Source organism: Tachyglossus aculeatus, chromosome X3, assembly GCF_015852505.1.
Source record: "Tachyglossus aculeatus isolate mTacAcu1 chromosome X3, mTacAcu1.pri, whole genome shotgun sequence".
NCBI classification, from domain to species: domain Eukaryota; kingdom Metazoa; phylum Chordata; class Mammalia; order Monotremata; family Tachyglossidae; genus Tachyglossus; species Tachyglossus aculeatus.
In genome coordinates this window covers 27,336,978-27,352,464 of record NC_052099.1, presented here as the reverse complement: position 1 = coordinate 27,352,464, position 15,487 = coordinate 27,336,978, and the positions used below count along the sequence as shown (strand labels likewise).

General features: G+C 43.5%; 1 protein-coding gene across 1 annotated transcript in view; it reads left to right on the top strand.

The window, feature by feature from the left end:
• The window catches only part of ADAMTS16 (ADAM metallopeptidase with thrombospondin type 1 motif 16), a 148,402-nt gene extending 134,230 nt beyond the window's left edge, over window positions 1–14,172 (top strand). The window contains exons 21-23 of the mRNA XM_038770410.1: window positions 463–687; window positions 13,062–13,209; window positions 14,057–14,172. Of these exons, the coding sequence (XP_038626338.1) occupies window positions 463–687; window positions 13,062–13,209; window positions 14,057–14,172 (489 nt within the window). The remainder of the gene's footprint in view (window positions 1–462; window positions 688–13,061; window positions 13,210–14,056) is intronic.
• The last annotated feature ends 1,315 nt before the right edge of the window (window positions 14,173–15,487 follow it).

The window sequence follows — 15,487 nt, the reverse complement described above, 5'->3', positions numbered from 1 at the left end:
GTAGAGGGAATGTTAGCCTGGCTCACAAACTGTATGAGGAAGCTTCTGGAGGACCAAAATTCTAAGAAAAAAATGAAAGCACTGCAAAACCCTTTGGGTAAGAAATGGGACAGTGCAACACGGACTGTCAATCATGCTCACAATGTGGAAGGTGTATTTTTTAGTCACACATTAAGTTTTATCAACCACCCTCATCAGTAGACATTTCACCATTAATAGCATCTTCAAACCCAAAAGACAGTTGTAGTGTACAGTAATATTAATAGCATTACACTCAACACAAATGCCTTTTTCCAGATATGATAAGGTTCCTTATTTTTTCAGGACTGCATTAATTTCAAGGTGTTTAATTGGTAGTTATTTTAGAATTTGGGCCATCCAAACGTAAGTAGTTTTGAAAAGACTTTCACCACTATGGTCTTTTGAGGCTTTATCTCTCTTTCTCTATCTCTCTCTCTCTAGTGTTCAGTGACTTGTGAAAAAGGAGTCCAGAGAAGATTGTTAAAATGTGCAGAAAAATACGTTTCTGGCAAATACAGAGAGCTTGCTTCAAAGAAATGTTCCCATCTGCTGAAACCAAATCTGGAGTTGGAAAAAGAATGCACCTTGTCTTCCTGTCCAAAGCATCGGATCTTCCCTGCAGTGAGCCAGGCTCACGGGAGTTGGTATTCCTCTCCATGGTCTCAGGTATGTGGGCCCCTTTGGATTCCCAGAGGATTCATAAGCACATTTATTGGACTGTTTTGTGGTTGGTAAAAGCTATGCAGTTTCCTCAAACTTACAGTCCCCAGTAGCCCGTTATACTATTTTACAACATTTCCCACAAGTTTGTGTCTATGTGTGTGGGGAGGGGAGGGGGGATTTAGAGGGAGGGAGAGAACAATTAGGGGAATGTAAATCTAGTATTTAAAAGTCACCCAATTAAGGAGAAGAAAACATGATGCAGTTAGGAGCTGTGCTTCTACAGAATAGGTCTTGAAAGAAAAACAAAGAAATGATGACTCAAAAATGAATGTGGAGGCTAGAAACCAGCTAGACGGATCCCTAACAGGAGCTAGCTAGAACGGGAATGTGGTGGCCCTCAAGCAGAGGCAAATTTGGGGAAAGAGAAGAGAGGAAGCGGGGTAGGAGCCCATCTTTCCGTAGATTTTTTTGTTTGTTGTTGCTTCTTGAGTGTTTTCCCCAAGGAACTGTTCCCCCTGACCAAAAGATTAGAAAGCCTGGGTGACATACTGCTATCCCTCTTGAATTAGCAAAATGTTTTGCCGATAAAATGGATAGAATCTACATCATCTGGCTCATGATGTGCGCAGGACTCATGAATTAGGACACAGCGTGGCCTAATGGATAGAGCAAGGGCATGGGAGTCAGAGCACCTGGATTCTAATTTCTACTCTACTAAAAGCAGTGTGGCTCAGTGGAAAGAGTCCAGGTTTGGGAGTCAGAGGTCATGGGTTCTAATCATCATCATCAATCGTATTTACTGAGCGCTTACTATGTGCAGAGCACTGTACTAAGCGCTTGGGAAGTACAAATTGGCAACATATAGAGACAGTCCCTACCCAACAGTGGGCTCACTAATCCCGGCTCTGCCACATATCTGCAGTGTGACCTTGGGCAAGTCACTTCAGTTCTCTGAGCCTCAGTTCCCTCATCTGTAAAATGGGGATTAAGACTGTGAGCCCCACATGGGACAACCTGATCACCTTGCATCCCCCCAGAGCTTAGAACAGTGTTTTGCACATAGTAAGCACTTAACAAATGCCATTATTGTTATTATTATTATTATTACTCCACCCCTTGACTTAACTTCTCTGTGCCTCAGTTTCCTCCAACTGCCAAATGGGGACTCACACTTAGACTGTGAACACCATGTGGGACAGGAACAATATCCGGCCTGATTAACTTGTATCTAGCCCTGTTTTTAGACCAGTGCTTGACACATAAGCACTTAACAAATGCCATAAAAAAATTTCTGGAATTCTCTCCTGACCACTTGTTACTTGAAGTGCATCTCAGGCACTAAGATGAGCGCCAATGTGCTCACCCGGAGAACATGAAGTCTCTGGGTGAGCACACAGGTTATTTATATTATCTGCTTCCCCCTTTAGACTGTGAGCTCATTGCAGGCAGGGAATGTGTCTGCTTATTGTTCTATTGTATTCTCCCAAGCGCTCAGTACAATGCTCGGCACACAGTAAGCTCTCAATAAATATGATTGAATGAATCCACTGGGCTTGTGTCTGATCCGAAGCCCTCTGCCGTGTCCAGCCTCGAACTCAGATCCATCCCATCCCTCCAGCCCCAGTTTCGCTAGAGTTAGCATAACTCCCATAGCCTTTCCAGAACTCTGTTATCAATGAGGAAGGCAGTGGGGAATCAGGATGGCACAGGAAATCCAAGCAGGAATGGAAGGGAAGTAAGGAGTCATTGACAAGGGACCTCATAGTGGCCTCCCTAGCTCTGCAGGGACCAGAGCGAAAATTCCACAGTCTTTCCCTCCCATCTGCTTAGATCCCCTCTGCCTTTCCTTAACCTTCCCAAGAAAAATAGTTAAACATAATAATTGTGGTATTTGTTAAGCACTTATTATGTGCCAGGCACTGTATTGAGCTTTGGGGTGGATACAAGCAAATAATAATAATAATAATGGCATTTATTAAGTGCTTACTATATGCGAAGCACTGTTCTAAGCACTGGGGAGGTTACAAGGTGACAAGGTTGTCCTACGGGTGGCTCACAGTCTTAATCCCCGTTTTACAGATGAGGTAACTGAGGCACAGAGAAAATAAGTGACTTGCCCAAAGTCACACAGCTGACTAGTGGTGGAGCTAGGATTTGAACCCATGACCTCTGACTCCAAAGCCCATGCTCTTTCCACTGAGCTGGGGTTTGACACAGTCCCTGTCCCATATGGGGCTCACCATCTCAATCCACACTTTACAGATGAGGTAACTAAGGCACAGAGAAATGAAGCAATGTAGCCAAGGCCACGTAGCAGATAAAGAGATAGAGAAGCAGCGTGGCTCAGTGGAAAGAGCCCGGGCTTTGGAGTCAGAGGTCATGGGTTCAAATCCCAGCTCCGCCACTTGTCAGCTGTGTGACTTTGGGCAAGTCACTTAACTTCTCTGTGCGTCAGTTACCTCATCTGTAAAATGGGGATGAAGACTGTGAGCCCACCATGGGACAACCCGATCACCTTGTAACCTCCCTAGCACTTAGAACAGTGCTTTGCACATAGTAAGCGCTTAATAAATGCCATTATTGTTGTTATTATTTTTATAAAGGGCAGAGTCGGGATTAAAACCCACGACCTTCTTACTCTCAGGCCCATGCTCTTTCTGTATCCACTATGCCATACGTCCACCCAGCTCCCATAGGCTCCCCTCTGCAACTGTCCAGAGAGCCACACCGCTAAACCCTCCTTGCTGTCAGGAGAGAATGACAGGTGTCAGCAGCACCCTTATCGAAAATGCATTTTCTTCCCTAATGGCACAGCGTCACTCTGCACCTGATGTCGAGGGCTCGGAAGGTGGCAACTGCAGCACTTCCAACTCCTACGGAAGCCTACCCCTTTGTGGTGGTGTTGGTAGTAGTAGTAGTAGTGGTAGCAGCAGCCCTAGTTATCATCATCATCATCATCAATCGTATTTATTGAGCACTTACTGTGTGCAGAGCACTGTACTAAGTGCTTGGGAAGTACAAATTGGCCAATTAGTACCAATTGGAAGTACCAATTAGTTATGGTACTTATTGATTACCTTCCATGTACAGTGCACTATCCTAAGAATTTGGAAAGAACAAGAGAAGCACGAGGCTTGATCCTTACTCACAAGGAGTTTGTAAAAAAAAAAAAAAAAGAAAGTCAATAATGAATCTGGCTGGGTGGAAAGGCTGATTTATCAAGCTGCTCTAAACTTCTCCTTTGGTATGCCTCTATGGTGTACCTGTCAACTTAATGCCAGCATTCTGGAGGAAAGATATCAAATCTGTGAGGAAAAAGCCCTTCAGAGCTGGTTTATGCTGTGCCAGTAAAACACTCTTTTAGTCTCCCAAACTACTCTTTGGACATTTTGTCTCCAAGCCATTGACAGGTGGTAAAAACAATACCTGAGTATCGCCTTCAAATCTTGCTGAGACATTGTTTTCTGAAACTTATCATACGGGGACCAACTTTTGGTCTTTTCCATCCACCGAGAAATCACAAAAGATAAAGTAAAACGTACCATTTTTCTCCCCCTTGGAGAACTTAAAGTACTCCAATTTTAATGCTCCAAGTACTAAAATTCTTAAAATCTAGGAGGGAGAAAGAGAAGAGAAAGACCCAGAGGGGAGAAAGAAAATCCATTCACCTAAGTCTCTATTACATCATGTATTTGCTCAGAGACATTTGTTGATTGACTAACTGATCCCATTTCTATGGCTCTCCGGGTGCCACCAAAGAAACAATTCAAGCCCTGCAAGAGTTTCTCAGTATACCCCAGTGATTTTGAAACCCAGATTTGGGGATGGGAAGTTCAAACTGTCATCATGCTTTGCCCAACATTTCTTGTGCTCCAGAGGGGGGAAAAAAAGCAACTCCATAGAGAGCTTCCTCCTACATAAGTTACTTGACCATCACATTTTGATCTACAGTCTCTCCACAATTTAGAACATGGCTTGCTAGCAAGGCTAGCAACCAGGATATCAAAGACTAATGCAACTTATCCACTGATTCTGGAATGAAAATATGTTTTTTTCCCTCACATATGCCTTTTGTTCTTTTGAGCAGAAACTGGATCCTATTTTTTCTCTGTTTCTTTTCATTTGAATACGAGCAGGGCAGCGTTGCTATTATCTCTTCTGATTTCAGAGAACGTGGAAATAGATTAGGTGGCATTAAATGATATTTTCCTCCAAATGTTATTGGTCAACCAACACACAAAGAGACCTTTGGGGAATTTGCAGGAGGGGGGAAAAAGTCATCTTTGCATTTAATTTGAACCATTCTTTGCAGCTTAGCGAAGAGTAAAATATATCTCCATAGCCTTCACAAGCCTGAAGATAATCAATTGTCTGATAAGTCCTTTTCTTCATGAGGTGGCTGTAAGTTTTCTGGCAAATGCTCTTCATTTAACATATCATTTTTTATGGGACTTCAGGGCAATAAATTATTTTGGTGTAAGAACATAAACCGATGTGTTTGCCATAAGCACTTTCACCCAATACTCTGGGATCAAGACTGTGGAAAATTGTCAAGATGTAATGGCTGTATGCCCAGTTGCCCTTTGCACTAGTGAGGTTTATTCATGTAGCAGTTTTAAAATCTCCAGCTCTATCACTGGGGCCATAGACGTTCTATTGATTTAATAGCTTTATTCATCATTTCTTCTGGTGGGGAAACCACTGAGTTAGGCCTTTCTTAAATCGTTCAGCTAGAAGACGTGGCAGAGATTCATATGGTTCACACGCTAATTTGGTCTGGGTATGCCCTACTAAGTGCAAACACCTGCCTGACTGTCCGAATGAATCAGCATGACGAAAACAGGGGTGTGAAATCACAGTCTGAGCGGTGTGAGGGACTGTAGCTCATTCCACACATTCTTCACCATGACTATGCACAAGATCAGTGGGAATCATGGATTTGAGGGGGAAAGGAACCATGTAACACATGAGCCATTACACTTTCCACTGTGACAATTGAACCGGCTCTACTGGAGCAAGAGTGAAAATCCCGTGAATACAGCAGACCTTGACAGCATGAAGGCAATTCAGACCATTTAGAGTTCCTGACCTGTGGCACACACTTGTTGTTCTAGATCCCCTGGATCCTACTCTCAGTTTTGACAATGGGGTTGATGTTGTCCCCTGCCAGAATGGTGGCTTGTGGAGAGGAGAGCCGGAGGGTGACACACTGACCGTGTCAGCCTAATGAATAATGATGAGACCAAGGTGCAGGGGGAACTGAGGCAATTCACTGGAGTCAGAATGGCTGTACTGAGTTGGGGAGGATTTGTGTCATTGTGTCGATCCTCAAAAGCATTTGCTCCATTTTGGATTCGGTAACGGAAGCTTAACTAGATGACATTAGATCGTCTCAAGAATATACTAGGAGAGGAAACAGAAATAACTCGGTGAACCCCTGCTGGAGAGACAGCGGGGCCTAGTGGGAAGAGCACAGGACTGGAAGTCGGGAATCAGGAAGCCTGCCCCTTAGCTGCAGTGTGACCTTGAATGAGTTACTTAAACAGCTCTTGGTCTCCATTTCTTCAGTTGGAAAATGGGGATTAAATACCTAATTTCCCTCCTACTCAGACTGTCAGCCCCATGTGGGACAGGGACTTCATCTGACCCCGTGACCTTATATATACTCCGACAATTAACACAGTGCTTGGCACACAGTAAATGCTTCACGGTGAAGATTCCAATAAGTAGAAATAGGGAGGCTTAGTGGAAAGAGCCCGGGCTTGGGAGTCAGAGGATGTGGGTTCTAATTCTGGCTCCGCCACTTGTTTGCTGTGTGACCTTGGGCAGGTTGCTTAACTTCTCTGTGCCTCAGTTACCTCATCTGTAAAATGGGGATTAAAAGTGTGAGTCCCACATTGGAAAACCTGATTATCGTATATGTACTCCAGTGCTTAGAACTGTGCTTAGCACACAGCACTTAACAAATACCATCATTATTATTATTATTATTACTAGAGCTTCTCTCTCCACTCACTAGAATGGAAAACCTGTCCTGGACGTATGTAATGCTCAGGTCCTTTTGTCAAATCTAATTGATCCACAAAGTAAACTATCCAATCCATGTGCCCAGTACATGTCAACAAACATAAAATGTATTTTTTGCCTTTGTTACATTAATTCTTAAAGATCGTGAAATATTTTTCAACACTTTAACCGTAATAATGAAATTCGTACTCACTGTAAATTAGTGATGAAATGCGTAGAGAATGGTAGGTATTCAGAAGAAAATGATCACATTACATTTTTTCAACATTCTGGTGTTCTGGCAGAGTGGTTGCTCTAAACGTCTTGATGAGGCTGGAAAAGGGAATAAGCAGTAAGTTAATGAAATCAACAGATGTCACTTAGCTGGGTAAATATCAGGAAAATAAAGAAAGCTTCGTCAGTCAGGACATTTCAGCTGGATTGGAAAATACCACTAATTGCCATACCACAGGGAGACATCTCCTCCAGGATAACATATTGGCCTTTTCCACCTCTAATTTCAGTGAGTCGACGAGGTCTTGGAAAGTGGTCTCTCGGGCTCTAACTCTAAACTTGTTTCAGGACTATGTACAATGGGGATTAAATGAGCCAGACAGTGTTGAATTAAACACCGACAAAAGCACTTCGGAGCAAAATCAGACCTTGGAAGAGGGAGACTCTGAAAGATCTCTGCCCAGTCTCTCCATCATTTGCCAGAAGCAGTTGAATTGGAGGCAGCCGCTGGAGGACATTGAATCTTCCCATCGACAAAATCAGTCAGTTCAGCCCAGAGCACTGGGTTTCAGTCGAATCACTCTTTCAACAAGTAGCTTGTGTTCAGAGAGTTCTGCAAGTCCCCCACTGGGAGATTTCAGGAACCAAAACCTCTCCCCCAAAGTACCAAGGGGATAAAAACAAATTCTCTAGATGGAAAGCTCATTTTGGGCAGGGGATGTGTCTACTAGTTCTGTTGTACTTTCCCAGACACTTAGTACAGTGCTTTGTATCCAGTAAGCATTCAATCCCATTGACTGATTGATTGCTTGAAAAATTAATCCCTGGGAAGCAACAAGATGGCCAAGACAGAAACAGATTCTTAGAGTGGTGACCAAAGTCTGATAGATACAGTTCGAAATGAAGCAAAGTTGGTAGTTAACTAGATTAATTAGGCAAAGCCTCCTTCTATTGCCTCCGTTACTCAGTGAACTGGGGCCAAAGCAACATGCTTTGTCTGAATTATTCAAGTTATTACCTCCAGAAACGCCTGATGTTTCCAGGAAAACATCACCTCTGATCTAGTTTCAGCCCAAATTAAACTACCTTCGAAACCCCAGAGTTCAATTCAAGAACTTGGTTGCTATTTATGGGGCCCTATACTGAGTGAGCTCTCATTATATTCAAGGACGTTACTGTCTCCCTGGCCCTCACCTGATCTAGTAAGGAGAGTCTAGGAGTCAGAGAACCTGGATTCTAGCATCAGTTTGGCCACTGACCTACTGGCTAACCTCAGGCAAGGCTCTTAATCTCTCAGGATACAGCTCTTTCTTCAACAGTAGTCTATGCCTCTGTCTCCTCATCTGTAAAATGGGGTTAATAACCCCGACTCTCCTTGCCTCACAGGAGTGCTGTGAGGAAAAAATGAGCTCGCTGATATGAAGACACATTGGAAACATAAGAACAAACAAGTTCAGAATATCCTTGTTATTCACCATTGCTATTGTTGTCCTTTGTAGCATCAAGCTGATTACCTGTTCAGGTGTAGGGAAAAATGTCGGTCTTTGACATTCTCTTTCCCTGGGTTATGATCCCAGTTGATTTACTTCCCAGGGGACCAATCCCATCAGCAGCCCCAGGATCAAGGGCTCCTGAGGAGACTGCATCACCGTTTTCTGGCCTCCACACACTCCAAGAGAGAAAAAACAGCCAAATGCTATTTGGTAATTTTCACTCCTAGAAGGGAGAAATATGAGATTTATTAGAGATTTTGGAAACTAACAGCTTGGATCTGTTAAGGGTTAATCTGCCTTTTTATGGATTACGATGTTTCTAAATATGATGATGATGGTATTATATCAACAACAAATTAATGTCTAATTTTCCATTGTTCCTGAATTTAGCTTATCAGCTGACTGATGTTTCATTTTATATTCAAGTGAAACAAATTAGGGAGGCTTAAAAATGAAATATAAATATGGCTCCTGATATTTTTTACTGTCTTTCTAGCCCCAATAATATTGGGATCCTGATCAGTAGTACTGTAAGGATTCCGATTTAGCTCAGGAGCCTTCATTTTAGGTGAGGAGCAAGAGATTTTCCCTGAAATATTGCTACTTTCACTTACGCACATTATAGCCTATGGTGCTGATTACTAAGGAAATTTATTACTTAGTGAACTTTGCTCAGCAATGACCGACCGGCGTGTTGAGTTTTGATTGAGGTAAAACTCCATTAGAAAAAATATGATTAGGTCTGAGTGTTGATTTGAGGAGAGTTGAACTGCGGGGTCAGAGATTGGAAGTCTGCAGATGTTTATGTGACATCTGAATCAAATTACTATTTTAACAGCACAGCAAACACACTTCCTTAATTTTTTCAGCACACAATATGAACTTGGAGAATGTCTGAAATGCATCATCCAAAGAACAAAGGCCATCTCTCTCTCCAATGCAGAATTGTAATTATGCCAAAATTTATGGAAATAAGTAGTATTTGATGGAAAACAGCTGAATCAATTGTATGTGACCCTGATAATTTGGAAATTAAGCATTTGTGTGCCCACATAATTAATTTTCCCCGGTTTCTTACAGTCATACATTAAGATTAGCTTTTCGAGGAATTTTGCTGAGCTGTGTTAAAAAGGGAAGGGAGTGGATGTGAGTGAAAACCTTACAGAAATGTGAGAGACATGCTGTACTTCTCAGCGGGAGTCACAAGTGCTGGACTGAAATCTCTCAGGAGATCAGCCTTTCGGCTAACCATAAAGGAAAACCGAAAATGTTCCCAGCTTGTCGGGTTTACCCGTGTCCTTTCCATTTTGGGTCCTCATGGCCAAGAAAGGGCTCCCCCAAGGATGACAATTGTTATCTTGTGTTCTTCAGGCCATCCCCGTGATGCTGATGTTGGCAGCAGTGGCCCACAGAGCTACTCTCCAACCAGGGGAAAGCAGGTGGGATTCCCTTTGCCTAGGAACAGATTAAAAAGAAGCATTTTTTTTTTCTAATTTCCAGGAGGCAAAGCATCCAAAATAGGCCACAGTGCCTGTCTTTGTGTAGGGTATTCTTTTAATTTCTAGTTCAGGTGTAGGTTTTAAGCTGATAATTTGGGTTTAGAGCTCGGAGTTGAAACATTTTCGTACCTGGGACTGCTTTCCAAAGTGGAGTTTTCACAGTGCGCTTTTTAGGATGGGTTGATTGGGGGCCTCTCCCATTCCATCCTTTAACAAGTTCAGAGCTTCCTCCCATTATATCTTTTACCTCACAATATCCACTTCTGAAGCTGATTAATCTCTCCTTTCCTTTTCTGCTCTTTCTTCCCAGGTAATCCCCTTTTCCCCCAGCAGTATTTATGTAGGAATCATTATATACTTCACTGCTTTCCCCTACCTGTAGCTTATTTTTATGTCCATCTCCAGCATGAGAGTTTAAGCTGATTGATGGTAGGGAGTGTGTTGTCTATTACAGAAGCAGCATGTTTTAGTGGATAGACCCCGGGCTTTGGAGTCGGAGGTCATGGGTTCTAATCCCGGTTCTGCCACTTGTTAGCTGTGTGACTTTGGACATCACTTAACTTCTCTGTGCCTCAGTTCCCTCATTTGTAAAATGGGGATCAAGACTGTGAGCCCCGCGTGGGGCAACCTGATAACCTTGTATCTACTCCAGCGCTTAGAACAGTGCTTGGCACATAGTAAGTGCTTAACAGATACCGTTATTATGATTATACTCCCCCAAATGCTTAGTATGGTTCTCGGCCCCAAATAAGTGGTCAATAAATATGAGTAATTTAATGGATGATTGGGTAAAAGCCAGCCAAAGGAGAGAGATCCCAGATTAATTTCATGGGGCAGCTACTCAAGGGCAGTGTAATGGCCTCTTGACCTCCCAAGGCCCTAGTGTTTCAGCTCAAAGTGATTCGAGAGCTCCAAAAGTCTATCGGGAGAATATTAACTGCATTGCCCACATACACACCAAAGGGCAATTGCCACTATCACTGCTCACTCCAAAGGCTCATCCAGCTTCAGGCCAGCCTAGACAGCAGCCTCAGTTCAGGTCAACTCTTCGACTTGGAATCTTGGTTATCTTGGAATCTTAAGCGCTTAGTACAGTGCTCTGCATTCAGTAAGCACTCAATAAATATAATTGAATGAATGGTTGACCACACGACCTCTCCTAGCCTGCCTCGGATCTAGAACAATCATGGAATCTGGATCTGCTCTAGAGTGGGTCTGGCCTTTAAGTTCAGTCTAAGAACCCTCAGTCAACCTAGAAGCCCTGGAACATCCCTGCCTTCAATGATTAGGTAGGTCAATGGTTAGGTACTCCAGTCACATCCAGGGAAGGTTAGGAATCGGGGAGGAGTGTCCAGAATCCCAGCCCAGGAGAATAAGAGGAATTCAGGTGGCAGATTCAGCCCAAGGAACCATGCCTACAAACCAACATCATAATCTCCCTTCTCCCTATCCTTCACTGTCAAGCCATGAATTAGGAAAGTGGGGTGAGCCAGTGAATGGAACTGGTGAATTCAAGCTCTTATACACCCCCTCCCATCCCATGTAGGTTTCTAGCCCCCAGTTCACCTTGTCATGATTGCCTCCACTTACCCCCTAACAATTATTCTTCTTGCCTACCGTCTGTGCATTTCACCAGGCACTATGGTCTCTGCATCGTCAATGCCGTTATTTATCTCAACTGTTGAGCAGTTGCATCATTCTAACCCAGCCTTGGGGAGGTGTGGCATCCATATGGTTTTCCTGCCTTTGCTGTTGTGAAAAATCACCTGATGCCTGTCAAATGCCTTTGAAACCTAGGTGAAGGAGTCATAAGAAGTACGACCAGTGTTGTAATTTTTCCATTCATATGACTGTTCCAGTTCCCTAATCCACCATGGGAGGATACAGGGAATGCAGCATAAATGTGCTCTGTACCTCCTAAGCAGAGGAAATACAGTCTATATAGTACAGATTGGAAAATGGGTTTTAAAATGTCAGGAAAGTTAGCAGCCAACTCTTATTTGCAAGGCTGGTGGTTACTAACTTAAATCAAGTTGGAACAGTGACAAGTGAACTGCCTCATCTACAATCCCGCCCACTATTCCTGGCTCTGCTCCTCTTAAGCATCTAGACCTAAAACCAAAGCCTCCAACTTCAAAAAGGAAGATGCTATTCCCCACATTGTTTCCTCAGTTACAGATTATGGCAGAAGACAGGATATTCTGGAGAAAATATTTCCATAGAGTCGCTATGAATCGGAAACGACTCAACGGCACTTGGTAATAATAATAGTGTTTCCTCAGGCATCTTCAAAGTTCCTTCTCCTTTGTTCCAGTGAATAATTAGAATTTCAGGGAAGCATTAGTCTTAAAAAGTGTTTTCTTTGTTTTTCAGAGAACACCACCAGATCCCAAACCAATGTAAATAAGTTGCATTTTGCTATTTTAGAGCAACTTCAGTCTCACAATTGCATTGATGTCATCAGAAATTGTCCTTGTATAAAGCTTTCCAGGCCACTGGGGAGGTGTGCCTGTGTGTGTGTGTTTGTGTCTTCCTAGGATATTATGGGTACAGCTAGTGATAGTGGGAGGAGGCTAGCAGAACATTAAGGATGCCATGGTGGCAGAAGTCAGCAGGGCTGGGAGCAAGCATCCGTAGGAAAAGGAAAGAAAGTCATGATGGAGAATTTGGTGGTGGTCATCGTGTGATTTGAGGGAGGGAAAGCAATGACAGAAGTCTTGACAAGTCTCAGGAAGAGGGCAGCAGCAAGAGCTCTGGTGGGATCAGCTCAGAGGAGGCCGGACAGGCTGGTGAAGGAGGAGAAGGGCCCATAAAAGTCTTGCTCCTCCACCACATCTCCCCTTAACTTACTAATCATAATACTTAGTGTGGTATTTGTTGAGGACTTACTGTGTCCCAAGCCCTGTGCTAAGCACTGGGGTAGATTTGCCACAGTAAGACACAGCCCCTGTCCCACGTGGGGCTCGGAGGGGCTGGATTTTCTCAGTCCGGAATCACAGGATCTGGATTGGTCAGAACCCCCGACCCATGCTGTGTTTCATCTATGAAATGATCTCATAGACCTCGAACAGCTCTTTCACGCTTTGGGTGTTGGGGGGATTTGACAAGAGAGGAATATGACCTGTTGAATGCTTTGTTTTCCCAGTGCACGGCGACCTGCGGCGGTGGGGTTCAGGTGCGATCGGTGCAATGCTTAGCAAGCGGCAGGCCTGCGATCGGCTGCTTTCTGCACCAGAAGCCGATCTCCTCCCAAGCTTGCCACACCCACTTCTGCCCCATCCCAGAGAAAAAAGGTAAACCCGATGGAGGCCGCCCGGCATTTCAGTGGAAAGATACAGGCAGTTTCCTCAGCAAATTCTAATCCTGCTTCCGAAGCTGTTGAAAGTAGGAATCTCTAAGGGTCGTGAGTTAGATATAGAGCATTTGGGGTGCTCTGAGTTTCAAGGGAGCCTCCATGTGAACCACTCTTCTACCTTCCCCACTATGTTCCTTCTCCAGATACCCCTCTCAAGGCTCTCTCTCTCTGAGAGTCCCTCTGGAATGGGGATGTTCGGAAGTATCCAGGCAGACACTGTGGACGCTTCCCTAAAACCTCACTGAAATGGATGATTATTGGTGGAAAATGTCTATAATGAGCAAGGAGAAGCGTCTTCCACACCTCTGTTGTTCCTTAAGAATAACTCAGCCTGTTGACAAATCGACTTCCTTTCTTCTGACTCACTACATCCTCCCAGAGGAAACCTGAGCGTGTCCTCAAATGAATCCCGAAAGCACTCAAGGGCAAGTTAGTTTGTCTGAGTTGTTCTAAGAAGAAATACAGGTAGTGGGCAATCAGTCAGTATGGTTAACCTGGAGGATTAAACTAATTGAGATCCAGGCACAGAGGCACCAGCATTTAGGTGAGTGTGTTGTGTTCTTTAAAAAAGCTGGAGAAACCCCCAACTTTGGGAGGGGGGAAACTGCCAAGGAAGTTGTCCTGGATGTGAAAAGGCACTGCTATCAGAGCGGAGCCATATCCAGGCCTTGAAGCCTCGTCATCAAAAGCCCGTGTGCTACTAGGCCAGCATAATTTAACTTCGAGGATGGGTGTCTGTCACTGCCTTGGGTAAGATTGGCTAAAAATCACCCTTCCTCTTTCAGACGCCTTCTGCCGAGACTACTTCAACTGGTGCTATCTGGTTCCTCAGCACGGCATGTGCAACCACAGGTTTTATGGCAAACAATGCTGCAAATCTTGTTCCAAATCTAACTTGTAAAGGAGAACTGGTTCCCGCGGTGGGGAAAATATATATTTTCAGTACAAAATGATCTGCACATTCTGAACTGGGCTGTGCCCAAAGAAGAGAAAAAATCCCAAGAATAACTTGATTTGGTTGTCTGACTTCTGATTTGCTTTTTGTCTTGACCGGAATACCCTCACCCCCCTCCAGGCGCGCACACACACACACACACACGAACACACACAGTATTGTGCTATTTAAACATGGAAGCCTTATAAAACTATTTTGCAGTATTGTAGCAGAAGGCAAGCCTAGGAACACTGCGATCCTGCTCCAAAGGAGAAAACGAAAGGAGCAGCACCACGGAAGGATGAAGTTTGTTAAAAAAAAAAAAAAAAAGGACTCTCTCTCTCTCCCCCTGACTCCCAACCCCAAACCTTCCCCACCTCCCCATTCTGTCCATGTTGAACTCAAACAGGCAGAGTTTTCTTCAGAAGCAAAAATACACCAAAAGGAGAAAGTCAAATCCCTCTACCACGGGAATATCCTTCCACATCTCATCCCACTGAGATGGAGGTGATGCTTCAGAGAGACATGGGTCTCGCTCAGGAACAAATGTCCTTAACACTCCAGCATTGAGAAGCAATTTCTTCCACGGCTATTTGCTGACTGCCCCCGTATACCTGTCAGTGGCCATGTCTGTATTTTATCTTCTGAGGACCTTTAAACTACCACCAGCACACTGGAGTCCCTTCTGCCAGAGAAGAATTGGACTTAGCAGCTCGTTGTCTCGTTCTTACTTTGTGGATGTGGGAAGAGAAAAACGAACTTTCTTTGAAGGTGCTTTCTTCCCTTCCAGACTCATGAGCCAGACAAGAGTTTTCTTCTAGTTTACTTTTTATAATCTATCTGTTATTCACGAATGAATGTTCTATTTAAACCTGTTTCTTTATGCTTTGCCACGACTATAAAAAATGTTTTGTTTTGTGTCAGTTTTATTTTCTAACTGCTGGTTATTCCAAAATCATGCTGTTCTTATTAAAAGTTATGGTACTACTACAATAGATTTCAGCTAAATAACCAACATTATAGTTCTAAAACCTGTGTTTTGTGCGTGAGTGTGGGGAGGTTCTTTTTTTAAATACCCATTCAGAATGAAAACCAACGTTTTATGAATGAAAAAAGCACACGTCATGAAACTTCATCATACTGCAATTCAATATTGGAGCTGCCTCAAATTGAATTTTTATTTTGTGCAGTTCCATTCTAAATGAGCACCTGAATATTTATGTTTTTTGAAATTTTATAATAAATTTTTTATTATATTTGTTTTTGTACTCTCTTCATTTCT